Raw genomic sequence first — 14,819 nt, forward strand, 5'->3', positions numbered from 1 at the left:
TTTTAAATAAATAAGAAATTACTTCAAACTACAGACAATCTGATATAAATGTACAGGGATGAGAGGGTTTACTCTCAAAAACATTTTAACTCTCACACCCTCTGCTGGTAGATCTACAGAACAACACCTAAAGTTAAAAGAGGCATACTGTATCTGGATGAGAAGTACGAGCAGGACACAAAAATTTAAAGAGGCCTCTCAGAAAATAAAAAATACACTTCACACAAATAGTAAGTAAACTTGTGTTTCGTAGACTATTTCTTTGTAACAATTTTTTTTTTTTAGCAAAAAACCTTACACCAGGCACCTGATTAGCAGCACTTGGGGTAGCAGAAGCTCAAAACAAGTCAATAACAGTAAAATAAGCTGTTTGGCAGATAGGATTTGGCTGACTTCTCATGTGTGCAACTCACATACTCAACTCTCTCCTGCTCATCCCACAAATGCATGTTCCTTACAAATGTGGCACCATTTAAAATAGAAAATACCAGGCTTTCCAAAAACACGAGCTGTTCCCAAGAATCATTGTTAAAGAAATAATCTACTACACATACATTTACTGACTCTGAGCTAAGGTTTTACCTGAAAAAAAAATCCTCATAACTTGTGCCAGGTTTGACTTTTTTTTTTTAGCTTAACGGTGAGGTTCTGTGAAGGCTATTATCTGCTCTAAGCTAGTGYTGTAAGAGTTTATTTTTAAATAGAATAAAATAATGAGGTGCAGATAGCCAGTATTCTTATAAGGATGCAGTCTGTCCAGAGTTATGATTTTTCTTTAAATATAACTGTAAGCACAATAAGTTGTGCTGCTCTTAATTTGATGTCAAATTTGGAAAAGGTCATTTATACAAAAACATGAAACTCCTGAAGTTCAGTTCTGGTTTTTGGTCTGGTGTACCAGCCCAGGACTTAAAGTGGCCCCCATCTGGCCACCCCTTTGAATTTTTTCCTGTCGTTTTTAAAGCACTAGATATTTAACTATTCTCCTAAATGGCAAAAAGAAAGCAGCTTAAAAACGATTTTACTGTCAAAAAAGAACCAATAGTGACAATTTTAAAAAGCAACTTTCAGAAGGTTTATTCATGAAACACTACAGCGATATAAATAAAAGTGGTTACAACTTGGTCTTCAGTACCTTGCTCAATGATAGCAAACTGTTGTCGAAATGTCTAAACATCTACAAATCCCCGTTAGAAAATCCAGTTAGAAGTATCGTATGTACATATTTATACACAACACAAAACGAAAGGAAAAAAAATTCTCATCTCATTGTACAAAATTTTCATTGACAGTTTCCACATGATTATTTCTGACAATTCATAACATTTCAAACAATTTTGTCTTGTTAAAAAAATCTAAAGTGTTCAACAATTAATCTAAAAAAAACTAATCAAACTCTTCAGATTAAAAGACAAGAATGAGAACAGTGATACTTGGAAAAAAAAAGACCGTCTCTACTGATTAGTGCTGAATCAGCATGATAAGACCATTCTGGGTCAGAGTACTCTTTTTTTTTGTTTGTTTGTTTTGCTTTGTTTTTTCCCCGTCACCACAGCTGCTTAAAATTAAAACCCGTTACCTTCATTCATGCTTTGCCTCTAGTCTCCAGTGCTGGYCACTTTCATTGACTCTCAGAAATTTCAAGCACAGATTTTTTTTTATATACAGTATATTAAAAATAGTATCAGGGTTTTAAAAAAAGAACAACCAACTCTCAAAAAAAACATGATTAAATTTGAACAAGATGCACAATTCAAACAAAATCTAATTAGGATTTTATTTTTAGTGCTTAATGTTGCCTTACAGGAGCGTTCTTGGTTTAAATCTCAGCTGTGGCGTTTTTTTTGTTTTAAACAGGACAGGAAATGTTTTAATGTCTCTGTGGGCTCGTGCGTTTTGGTTTCTGTCCAGATCTAGTTTCTTTGCCRAAACTATGAGTGTAAGACTAACTTAACTAACAGAATACAAAACTGTTATCAAAAATAAACAATTGCAACAAGTGAACCACTAGAGATGCAAATATCTGTGTTAGAACAGTTTGAAATGAAATTTAGCCTTTCAGGATTATAAAAAAACAATAGTTTCAGACCAACCTTGAACTATCTGATGTGTTTTATTGTGTTTATCAGTTATTCATCTATTTGTCCATTCAGGGAAGGAAGCACCACTGAGAACGAGACAAAATAGCAAGGGGTGATTAAAATAATTATTTTAAAATCAGTCCCTGGTGGAGAAATTAAGACTAAATGATTGCTCGTTATGAGTGCAGTCTGTCTGTTCACTCTGTGGTTAAGGAGCGTCAGGACAAGCAGCAAAACAAGAAGCTAAAAACAAATAAAAGTTTGGTGTTTTCCTTCTGTTCTGGTGCCATATTGTATTTTGGGTGCATTATTTGTTTATATTTTTTATTTCACTCAAATTCTTTAAACATCAAAAATAAAAATTCCTTCTAGTTTTACATTTGTAACACTTTTCCACCCGCTGTGCTGAAAGTTACAAGGTGCCGACAATCCCAACCTGCGCTTCATCTCGACTGTCAGGGAATCGGGTTTTGTTAATTGCTGAGGTTAAACCACTCCTCTTTAAGGCACGGAGCGAAAACAAAAACTTCATAGCCAGAAAAACACAACTGTCTCGCCTTACAAAACATTCTTGTCTATTAGGAAAGAACCGTGTGAGGGTTTGTCTTTTCAAATAGTAAACTTTAAAAAAAAACTGTGCCGTTAAACGTAATAAAAGTAATTAAATGTTAACTGAAATGCGTTTTTTTAAGTCAATGCAGTTCACTGGTTCTCTGAATCATGGATCAGGGCAACTGGTCCAGCTATCTCAGGTGATCCAGTTCTAACATGGCTCGGGTTCCTCCCTCCTGTTTTTCTCAGCCACTGTATTTGTGCAGCAGTTAAGAGGCATCAAAACRGTTTCAAAACTGGTCAAACAGCCACAAATCCTATGTGCCATTATCGGTCAGGTTGGTGCAGTCTGGTGAGGAGGCTGTCGGCGTTAATGGCTGTTCTGTGGCCTGGATGGGATCTTTAGGCCAGTAGAGTTGACTCAGATTCTGATGCAGTTCATCCAGTTCAGCTGGAAGAGGGATTCCCAGCTCCTGGTTAAGAGAAAGGGCTTCCAACCAGTCCTCGAGTTTCTGGAAAGGTGGACTGAGGAGGGAGGAGAAAAACAAAACAAAACATCAGTGAAGGCAAAAAGAAGTTTGTAAGGTTAGAACCAGACAGACGAGGTTGACAGAAACACGAGGAAGCAATCTGGCAGCAGAGGCGTGTCCGTATGAAAGCAGGTCCAGATGGTGTCTGAAAGTGCTGGTTCCTTGTTTAAGTGCTGTGTGACGGCCCTGAGGTGCAACAGCACTGGACAAATCCCAGCAACTCAACAAAACACTGGATTTTACAAAGCAACGCAGAAAGTCAAAGTGGTATAGAAACAAACAAAAAGAAAAAAATAATAATTTATGCTTTTCTTTTTAATTGTTGAGTGACCATCTGAATCCATCATTTTACCAAAAAACACAACAGAAAAGGAAAAAGTGAAATGTCTTTGCATAKTCTCTAAAATTAGCTAAAAAACTAGCATGTAAATTAGGTTTGATACCATTATCTGTTCTGTCATTTCATTTAGAGCTCAGATTATTGACAACTTGAAGAAAAAAAAGGAATAAAAGACCCTCTGTTAATTATCAGTTCTGCAAAAATAAATCAAAGTGAATATAGTGTGATCAGTTCTCTGAATAAGAGCAGACACTCACCGGTTGTCTGGTGACAGATCACAACACGCCACYGCCAGCGAAAAGAAGGCAGGTGGACAGTCTTCAGGGAGAAACTTCTCCACAAACTTGCAGACGTTAAGGCCGAAGTCCAGAGTTCTGGGGAGGCACTCGGGGTCCGCATAAACCTTCCCAATGATCTGATTTACAGGAAAACTAATTCATCATAAATGTCGGTAAAAAGACATCAAGCATAAACAGAGTTTTATTTAATCTAATTATTGAGAATACAGTTTACATTATAAAACTGCATCAACGCACACAACAGTTTTTTTAGGTCTTCAGGTGTCAGGTTTGTCATTTATTCATTATATAAACCCTGTTTCCATTCAGATGTGAGATAAATGCAGACATTTGTGTGATACCAGCTCCTCACCTCACAAAGAACAATCCCAAAGGAGAAAACGTCCACCTTTTCATCGTAGCGTTTGCCTGAAATGACAACAAAGATAAGTCCCCTCCTCTCTACATCGGCTCCTTTTTCACCTTTGTTAATGACTCACCATTCAGCATCTCTGGAGCCATCCAGTAAGGGTTTCCCACCACTGTGTACCGCTTCTTTCGGTCGATGCGCCTCAACACCCTCTTTTTATTGGAGGGTTTTTCAGGTGGAGGTTTAACTTTTTCTTCTTTGATGAGTCGGGAGAGTCCAAAGTCTGCCACGACTACAGTGTTGTCCTGTAGACAAAAGAAAAGCAGACGACTTCAAGATGGTATAAAAACATGTTTAAACACGAAAAAGAAATCAATCAAGGAGTGTTAAAAACTCTAAAAAAGATTCAAATAGATGTTTATAAGCATGGTGACTCTGAGGAGTAATTTTATTGTTTATGGATTTGTTCTGTTGTGTTTTGCACAAGTTCTTTCTGTAATTTAGCATTTTCTTGATTCTACGTTAATCTTTTCAAAAGTTAGTCCTGTTTAGAACAAACAAGCTTTTAATCACTGTAAAACATTAATAATTCACCTCACACATGTACTACTGTTAACCTGGTCTGCTGTGTATAATAACACTGATGTCACGTACCAGTTTAACCAGGCAGTTATGAGAATTGAGGTCTCTATGGATGATCCTCATCGAGTGAAGGTAGGCCTAAAAAAACAAACAAACAAAAAAACATCAGATTTGTAGAAGTTCTATAATAAATCTAAATATAAATCTATAATATTTTATTGCCACTAATAAAACAAGTTATCAGCTAATTACTGACTGTAACTTTAATAGTTTTAAGCGACATGATTTTAATCTTAGGGCTTATTGTGTTGGCTTTAGCTTCCATAAAATGAGTCATAGAGGTGCACGTTTTCACAGTCAACGTTAAAAGATTCATTTAAAGCAGTAATAAAAAGGGACAACTCACCATGCCAGAGGCAATGCCTTTAGCAAAGCTCACCCTTTGTTCCCATGGAAACAAGTCCTGTTGGTCCAAAAACAAAATTAATAAAAATAAAAAAATAAAGTCATAAAAATGAGGCAAATATAAACCTATTTTTAGACTAGATTTTAATAATGGAAGGTGAAGTGGTTGGATAAATAAAATCATTGGCCTGTCTCATCATACTTAAATTCTTACTGATGAAAAACAACCTCCTCCTAAAACTAATAAACAGAGAGGATAAGAGCACGACTGCTTCATTTCTACCTGCCACCTCTTCCTAATACGTTTCCAGTTCATCTTTAAGCCTGTTGACATGCCAGGCTGTCAATCATCAAGTTTACTTCAGGTCACCCTCTGAGTGCTTTGTGTTCTCTGCTGTGGAAAAGGAATCAAAACAAGTGGAACTCACCATGTCTCTGATGAAATCCTTCAGAGTGCCTCCCTCAATGTACTCCGTAATCAGATTGAGCTTCTTGTCTTTGTACAGCACACCGATAAACTTCAGAACGTGAGGGTGATCGAGGCTCCGCATTACTTTGACCTGGTTGGACGAGTGACAAGAATAAAAGTTAAAAAATAAAAAGAAGTTCCTCATTATGATACGCAAGTTATCCCTAATCAGTTCCTGGCAAAGGGAAGGGGACAGTTAATCCACAAGGAAAAAGGATTAAACAAATCAAACTAATGTGTTCCCACAAGCCCGATGGGACAACCTCAAAATAACGATGTACAAAGAGCCGATTGTTGGACAGTGTAGTGTGCTTTCGCTTGTGAACAGTGTTGTATAAAGTACCACAAAGTGATACTTGAGTAAAAGTACAAGTATCTTTTCAAAAAATTACTTTGGTAAAAGTTAAAGTTTCCTTTAGGAATATTACTTGAGTAAAAGTCTTAAAGTATTTGATATTTTTTGTACTTAAGTATTAAAAGTAAAAGTATTGATTTAAAATGAGCAGTTAGATTTTACATAATGACATTTATTAGGAAAAACAATGCAGAAATGACTATATCGTATTTAAAATAAGTCATTTATGTTAAATTTAGGATGCACTAGTCTGTTTCAGTTTATATACATATATCAAGGAGGCCCAAACATTTTCCCCATAATGAAAATCTATCTGAGGGCTGCGGCCAAATGCAATAATATAATTCATGAAAYACAAATACTTCTTAAGTACAGTCCTTTTATTTTAATGATTATGTCCTGCTGGAGTGTGACAGGATTTGTTTGTGTACAAACTAATACGGTATCAGAATTATATATATATTTATACTTCTCAGTCAACCACAATTAAATTCACTCTGTCTAGGAGGAACAATTTATATGGATAGTTTTTATTTTTATACAATAACAAGTTGGAATAAAAACAAGAAAAATGAAATAAAAGTAACAACTTTCTACTTCTTGTCTTTTTTAAAAAATGTAAGGAGTAGAAAGTACAGAAAATTGTGTGAAAATGTAAGAAGTAGAAGTAAAAATTAGGCTGAAAAATAATTACTCAAGTAAAGTACAGATACCCAAAAATTCTACTTAAGTACAGTAACAAAGTATTTGTACTTAGTTACTTTACAACTCTGCTTGTGAACATTAACACAGAGTTAGTTCTGTCTGAGAAATCACAGCTCTCCTGCTGCTGATTACCAACCTCTTTCAGGAAAGTTTTCTGCGTCTCTTCATCGCAGCGGATCAGCTCCTTCATCACCATCACTTCTCCTGTAGCTTTGTGAGTCACCTGCGATGAACACAAATGTCATTTGAAGCTGACAGAGTGCTGAACGATGGATATGACGCCTGGTGAAAAGCTGATGGCCCACCTTGATGGCCTGTCCAAAAAAGCCTTTTCCTAAGACTTCTCCGTGGATGAGGTCACACGGGCGGAAAATGCGATGAGAGCAGCTACTGGAGGACCTCAGGGACTCGGAGCGCAGGATGTCTCTTGTGATTAAAGGAGACTCTTTGGGTGAATTTGGTCCAGGAGATTTACATATACTGTTACTGCGCCTGTGAGGAATAAAAAAAAAAAAAGACATTTTAAAAGAAAGGTTCACTCTTCTCTCCTCTGCTACAGATCCACAACACAGAAGCCGCCCAACACACCTCAGAGACCTCCTTTTCAGCGTGCTGTCTTCAACCTTGTCAGTTCTCTCCACGACCGTGTCAGACGGCGAGGACAGACGCATACGGGACGTGGCGGGGACTTCTAACTGGCTCCTGGGCGATCCCAGTCTGAGCCGGTCCAAACGCTGCCTGACGGGGTCGTACTCTAWGAGCAGCTGCAGCGTGTGACTCGTTCGGTGAATGAGATCGTCCACCTACACCAGCAAAGAGAGCAACTTTATTACCAAATTTTGCAGATCAAAACTAATATCAATGGATGTCACAGTCATGGTTCAAAGTTTTGACAGTAACACAGATTGTCCTGATGCATCTCAGTAATCCAGGTAAAAAATCAAAGGAAAAAAAAAATTGTATAGGTCYTCTGGACGGGTTCTTCTTTAATGAAACGTTTCGTCTCTCTTCCAAGAGACTTCTTCAGTCTGAGAGTTTCAGGCAAAATTCAGGCTTTTATGTCCAGTAACACAGATTGTTATTTTCAGTATTTGTGTTTATAAGTCACTGTTTTTTTATTGTTGTGCAGATTGATCATCTTAATTAAAAAAGACACATCAGTTTAAAAAGTTTAGAACAAAAAACTATTTTTTGCCCTGGCACAAAATTACAAGCTAACTTCATTTCTGTACAAGTCTTGCCAAGGACAGCTAAGAAGCCACTTCCATCCAAGAAAAACATCAAGAACAGACTGAAATTTTGCAAGGACTACACAGACTGGACAACAGAAGACTAGTGCAAAGTTATTTTCTTTGATCAATCCTTCTTCCAGAGTTTTGGGACATCTGGAAAATCATTTGTCCCGCGTCGTGCCAACAGTGAAGCATCTTGATACGATCCATGTGTAGGGTTGCTTCTCATCCGAAAGACGGGGCTTACTCATAGTTCGGCTCAAAAACACTGCCCTAAATAAAGAGTGGTATCAAAATGTTCTTTAAACGCAGCGTCTTCCAACATAATTTGTTGATTTGTGTGTTTTCCAGAATGATAGAGCACAAAGGGTCACGAGGCAAAAGGGCAAAAATGACACACAGCCCGAAAACAGCAGTTCTAAATGTTGGGGTTGGGACCCCACTGTGGGTCCTAAAACATCAAGGTCGGGGTCTTTAAATGATTTTCTGAATTAATTACATTTAACATTGCATTTAATTTGACAAAAGTAGCATAATTAATATGAACCTCAGAGGGGATCGAGCGTTTTCAGTTGCTGCTCCGAAGCTCTGGAATGAGCTACCTCTACACGTCAGGCAGGCCTCCTCATTGGTTGTTTTTAAAACTAATCTTTAAACTTATTTTTATTCACTGGCTTTTAACACAGTTTTAGATCTTGGTCTTTTTTAGCTGTTTTTTGCTTGTTTTTAATGTTTGAGTGTTTTTAGTGTTGATTTGTTTTATTGTTTTTGGCCCCTCATGTTCAGCACTTTGTGTCAGCGGCCTCTGTTTTAAAGTGCTTTATAAATAAAATTGATTTGATTTGATTTAATCCTGTTACTTTGCCATTATTTTTTGACCTGATAGCAATTATCCAACCAAAACTAGCTGGCCTCTACTATTGCTATTTTGTGGGTTAAAAGCTGAAAAGTTTGGCCTACAGAAAACCTGTCAAAAGACAGGTGGATAGGATCAGAAAGGGTCACCACTAATTAAGATTTAGTCCAGAAGCTGATATTAACTATTTGGGTGAATAAAACACACTTGCTAGAAAACATTTTAATTTACAAACTGTTTGTCCATAAGTAAAACAGAAAACATGCAAAACCAACTAAACATACTGAATTCACAAAACATAATTTGTGCACAAACCTTTGGTCATCACTGTACAAATTAAAACAGTTTAATTAGGTCATAAATAGACTTTTAGCCAAGTTGGACATTAAACTAACAAAAAAAGCCTGATGTGATTATAAAAGAAGACTAAATGTACGCTTTGAAAGAGCAGCACAATAATGGTTGATGGGGGGAAAAAAGGAAAAGAAGGTAGAAGAAAACAAATCAATCAGGAACAAATCCTGYGGAATGTGTGGGAGAGGCTCTGAGGACAAGCCTTTAAGTCATTTCTGTACCTTCATCTCACAGCTGAGGAATGTGAGAACTACAAAAATCCACACGTGAATGTTTTTGTAAAACAACATACTTTTGTACTCAAGGCATGGAAATAATAAGGAAACCTGTGAGCTTCCTCATAACAATCTTAACTGACATGTTTATTTGCTCACCTCCTCCTCCAATAATGTCCCAACAGGAAGTCCATTGATCTCCAGGATCCTGTCTCCAACATGGATGGCATTTCGCACCTCTGGACTGATCAGCATCCCTCTCACCCTGGAACCAAACAGTACAAACACAATGTGAGTATYTGGTTCAGTTTGTGAAATTCTCTGCGAGTCAATTTGTGAATGCTCGAGAAAACAAAGTGAAACGAAGCGACACACCTCCAAATGTAAAAACCTGCTGTTTAACCAACCTGTAATCAGTCTTACACAAGGCATTACTCATCCTGTAATCACGCGACGGTGAGACATCACTCACCAACGTGTCCCACTTACTCTTTGACTTGAACGCTCGCCGAGCCGTTGACGTCCCTGAGCACCGTCACGGAGAAGCCCCTTTTACCATTGGCTGCAGACGGCATTGAGATGAGGGTCACCGTGTGGGGCAGCGAGTCCAGGATGGAGTCATGTGAACGTTTTTCCAACATGGGTGTAAGAACCACCTGCTTGTAGCACTTTCCACTGCACACAAGAGAGAGGAAGCAATAAGACACCAAATCATACAGGAAGAATTCAAGAGAGAATCTTGTAATAGTAAACTGGTAAAAAAAAGAAACTTATGGTGAATGAAATATGTTGTGACATCTGTATTGTAATCATTGTGTGTTCCCATACAATAATTAAATTAGTGCACGCCATTTAATGCATCACACGTGAGATACACCCAACTGGAGCAGCATGCAGCTATGTAAGCACCTGAGAGGCAGTTAGGGTTAGTAGGTGTCTTGCTCAAGAACAGCATAATACTGTATATGGGAATGAAAACAAACCAGTGACTTTCCAGTCCCAAGTCAGCTGCCCTACCATTGCACCACAGCCACTAATAATATGCATTCACAAAACCATAAATAATTGCACAAAAAACACACTTTAAAGAATGTGGCCCAAAACGAATGATAAATTTATATGAAAATTAGAGTTGGGCAGTATTGGCAAAAAATTAGTTATCATTAATTGTGACATTTAGCTGATAATGATAAATATGTCAATTAACAGATGACAAAAGTGTACAAATCAGTTACACTGTTTTCTAATATTATACTTACTAACTTCTTCATTTTAACAGGGTACAACATTAAGCTGTCAATTAAAACCCACCTTCTCCACAGTATGGAGTGATAGGTAGTTACTAATGCAATTTATRGGCTCATATGAGGGCTTGATAGTGAGTTGCACCCAAAAATACATCACATGGCACTAATTTCAGTAATTGCAAAGTGGCAAATATTAATTGTTGACAGTTTTTCCTGATGACCAATTGCTGCATCAATAATTTTACAGTTGTTAATTCATGACCTCATTGCTAAAGTACACATCAAGAATTAAATTAATCTCTGCATATGGATCTACAAAACCAGAGTTTAGATTCCACTGTAGGCTGTAATGCAAGAGTTTTATTATAAGGTTATTTGTTATGAGATAAAAACAAGCTGCCATAAAGTTTGAAGTTTTTTTTATTAAACTGCTTTTTATTTGACATATTGGCAACATTAGTATATTTTAACCAACAACAGAGTTTTAAGTGGCCTATTTTAGACAAAAAATGTAAATGAACACCCTCCAGTTTTCAAACACGTTTAATGAAAATTTACTCACCAGTAGAGTTTTGACCGCTCGACTAAAGCGTAGGTATCTCTGTCTTCAATCACCACCTTGCAGCTCAAACACACAAAACACTCAGGGTGGTACTTGTGTTCTCCAGCCACCTGGAAGCACAAATAAACCAGATAATCTTCCATTCAGCCAAAAGAAGAGGCAGTATCCGTGCTCAGCTGTGTCATGGATCGGAGTGTTGTTTGCTTTCCGGCGCTCTCCTGTGCTCTGAGCAATGACACAGTGGCAACACCTGCTTTGCTCTCAGTCTGTCTGGAATCTGCTATGATGTCACCTTGTCTTACGGCTGTTCTCGCTTTCAGGCTTTTCTCCTTGACACATCCTACACATGATTAACCAATTTCCCCTTTCCCTAATTCAACTCACACTCCCACAACATCTGCCTCGTCTCATCTCTCTCCCATGCAAGATGAGATAATGTTTCAGTCTGTGAAAAAGCAGGCTGCTTAATCAAACACGTGTTCAACAAAAAGGCTGACTTCAGATTTGGTTAATGTGGGGGATCACATTTTTTTGAAGTAGAGTTCTGTGAAAAGATTGGCAAAATTTAACTAAATTAATTAATGTAGATAGTTCTTTACATTACTGGATTACTTATCAACGACCATACATTAATGAACATTAGAGAAACGTAAATGTATCGGAGTTAGCCAAGACTATTTTTCATTTCTTGTCCTTAAAAATGGCATTACAAGTAACCCTAAAAACAAACAAACTCTGTTTGGAGAAGTTGTAGAAAAACACAAAATATTCTCAAAATATTTTATAGACTTTGTCTCTGAAGCCATTTAACAAACATTTGTAATATTTCCATTCGTAAGCTGCTTTTTTGTTTGTTTGTGTGCTGAACTATGAATGGATTATGCAAAAAGACATTTCTATTTTAATACTCATGGTTTTATCTGAAACTTATGCACACTGAAAAATATGTTGCTTTGTAGTATTTTTCCAACACTTGCCAATGCTCTGAGTCAGTGGGAGGGTGGTGGGAAAGGATTTCTTTTTGCTGTTCGAAGATTATGTCAGCCAACAGTGTGACATCTCAAGCCTTTAACTCCTAGCCTCAAAGCAAAATAACACCCACCTACACACCTAGGTTACAACATGCTTCAGGCCCAAACATTTAGACAGAGCTGTAAGAAAAATGAAAAGAAAAAAAAGTAGAAAAACTAGGCGGCTTCATTTTTTCTAACAAAGCAAAAACACCATTTAAAAGAATTTTATCAAATTGACAAACAAGTAATTAACTAGAAGCACTCGGAGAGTGCAAACCTCGGCCAAGACCAATTTCCCCCATCCTGTAATAAGAGTAAATGCGCAAAAAACAGAGATGGAAACACATTTGCCGAATAAATTGACGTAGCGAACATTTAAGCAGGCAGTATGCATGGGATTTCTTCCTGGTGAAGTCCAATGTGAAAAAAAAAAAGTCAGACGCGTCACCCGACGTTATTCATTGTCAAACTGGTGTCGGATTAAGCTCCTAAGTTTTCATCAGTCACATTTCACTGTGTAAAACGTCTGTTTTATCCCCTTGTATGAGTTTGTAATGGTTTGACTCTCTTTATAAAGTGCTTCCTGGCTCCCCCTGTCTCCAAACTTTGAGGCCCGGCCAGAAGCTCTGTGTTTACAAGCCTAGTTGTGAGAAACTGTTTTGATTGGTTGTTTCGGAAATGTGGTGTGTTTGAGGAAATGGGAAAAATGGGTTTCGTGGTCCAGTCACGCCCTTCCTGGTCAGAAAACGTTCTCTAAATGCACACCAAATGTGTATAAATGCGTACATTTTGGCAAAAATTATTCATCATTAAATCTGGTTTTAACATTGCTTTTATAACGTCTGAAGTCCGTGCTGTCCAATCCAGTTCAAATGAGCACTGAAAGTTCTCACTGTTTTTTACAGAAGCCATGTGAAAGCATCACAGCTTTGCCGATCTCAGAGGATAAAAAGAAAAAAAATTCCTGTATCCGCTTCGTGATCCGGAACATCACCAAAATGTAACGGTGTGTTACTTGGGCCATTACACACGTGGTAAAAATGTAATGACAATCCATCCACAGGTTTCTGAGTAATGTTGTCCACAGACAGAACGACAAGACTGATGGACATACGCGACCAAAAACATTACCTCCTTGGCGGAAGAAACCAGGTTAGAAACCATTCTGTTCAGGACTTGAACGCCTGACATGCAGCTCTGTATGAGACTCCTCTGCCACCAGACCTCAAAGATGTTTTCTGTTTTCCTGAAAGAGGCTGTGATGCCAGGTGAATTCTGCCAAAAACACTCTGCTTCACTGGCTGATGAAGCTGGGCGGCAGAACAAAATAGAAGAGTCCATTATGTTTGTTGCTTGGCGGCAAAAATAAAAGCATCAGTCTGCCTGTTAGACAACTAGTTGTTGCTAATTGGATTCCGAACACGTAGATATAAAATTTGGCTGATATTTGTTTTACTTCTGCATTTAAACTTTCTCTACTTATTGCATCAGATGTTTTTAGGCGTTTTATGTTTGGAGGAAGTATTGTGCTATTTTCTTCATAAAATCCTGCTCGATTATGAGATACTTGATATCTGGGAAGCCATCGGTGCAGATCGTATTATGACTGTGGGGAATATCAACAGAGCCTTCTCACCACAGGACTCAACATGCTCCAAAACCACCACATGTTCTAGTGTGTTCCCACTGGATCCTGAATGTGGGGAAGTGGAGAACTTCTGTACAAAGAAGGAAAAAACTGGGGCCTCAAGGGGGGAAAAACTCACTGGCAAGTCAAGTCTGCAGAGCCCCTACTGCTAAAATCAGCAAAAGCCCAAGAATCACCAACTTGTCTTTTATCATTCTTGATGATAGAAGTCACTATGAAACAACTAAACAAGAGCAACATCATCAGATTTTTTTATTATTCAAGAAAACTGTTTATTGGTTTTAAGGGTTTAAATTATGACCGTCTGTTAAACTGTGGCCAACATATAAAACAATAATGGTCAAATTGTCCTCATTGCTTTGATTTAATAATGTTGAGTCATAAAAAAAATTTTCTGAGCAGCAACAAGAAAAAAGCCTGGAAATGTGAAATTATAGATCCCAGCTTTGCTTTGCTTGCTTTTCTTCCCATATTAAGTGCACACATAACCATTAAACTTTACTTTTTACAAGAAAAAAAAAGTTCTCCTCATCAGAAGAAAACGCAGAGCTCCAAACACACACCATACACAAAATATACCCTATAACTTTCACTAGTTTAAGTAACTGCCAATTTTTAAGATTAAAAGGCTTCATCTTGAACATATTTTATGACATTAACACATCTTAGGCACACTAGAAAACTTCCTTGACAATACAGTATTTTACATGGTATTCATATTAGTTTTACTTAAAACGTGTTCCTACAGGTTTACTTTTCTCGTTTTAATCACTTTATTTAAGAGTATTAAGGCAGAGAAGAAAAATAAAGCAAGACAAGTTTTTGGCTGCAGAATGAAAACCACTTGTTTCTTATCTTTAAAGTGCTCTGAAACTGAATTTTAGAAGGGAAGATTAGAGGATACTCTCAGTGCTTTTAAGAATTATTATACACCATTTGAATGATTAAACTGAATCCCTGTTTGAAGTGCTGACCAGTCTGCTGGAACCCAGCCAAAACCAAAAGAAACTCATTATATATATATA

General features: G+C 37.4%; 1 protein-coding gene across 1 annotated transcript in view; it reads right to left on the reverse strand.

The window, feature by feature from the left end:
- Positions 1-1,051: 1,051 nt before the first annotated feature.
- The window catches only part of limk2 (LIM domain kinase 2), a 22,731-nt gene continuing 8,963 nt past the window's right edge, over positions 1,052-14,819 (reverse strand). The window contains exons 4-16 of the mRNA XM_014014341.1: positions 11,134-11,243; positions 9,814-9,999; positions 9,484-9,589; positions 7,256-7,470; positions 6,973-7,159; positions 6,804-6,890; positions 5,567-5,698; positions 5,140-5,196; positions 4,806-4,871; positions 4,282-4,456; positions 4,155-4,210; positions 3,761-3,918; positions 1,052-3,158 (exon numbers count right to left, since the gene is read on the reverse strand). Of these exons, the coding sequence (XP_013869795.1) occupies positions 2,951-3,158; positions 3,761-3,918; positions 4,155-4,210; positions 4,282-4,456; positions 4,806-4,871; positions 5,140-5,196; positions 5,567-5,698; positions 6,804-6,890; positions 6,973-7,159; positions 7,256-7,470; positions 9,484-9,589; positions 9,814-9,999; positions 11,134-11,243 (1,743 nt within the window). The 3' untranslated portion in view covers positions 1,052-2,950. The remainder of the gene's footprint in view (positions 3,159-3,760; positions 3,919-4,154; positions 4,211-4,281; positions 4,457-4,805; positions 4,872-5,139; positions 5,197-5,566; positions 5,699-6,803; positions 6,891-6,972; positions 7,160-7,255; positions 7,471-9,483; positions 9,590-9,813; positions 10,000-11,133; positions 11,244-14,819) is intronic.

This window comes from Austrofundulus limnaeus, unplaced genomic scaffold, assembly GCF_001266775.1.
Source record: "Austrofundulus limnaeus strain Quisiro unplaced genomic scaffold, Austrofundulus_limnaeus-1.0 Scaffold114, whole genome shotgun sequence".
NCBI lineage: Eukaryota > Metazoa > Chordata > Actinopteri > Cyprinodontiformes > Rivulidae > Austrofundulus > Austrofundulus limnaeus.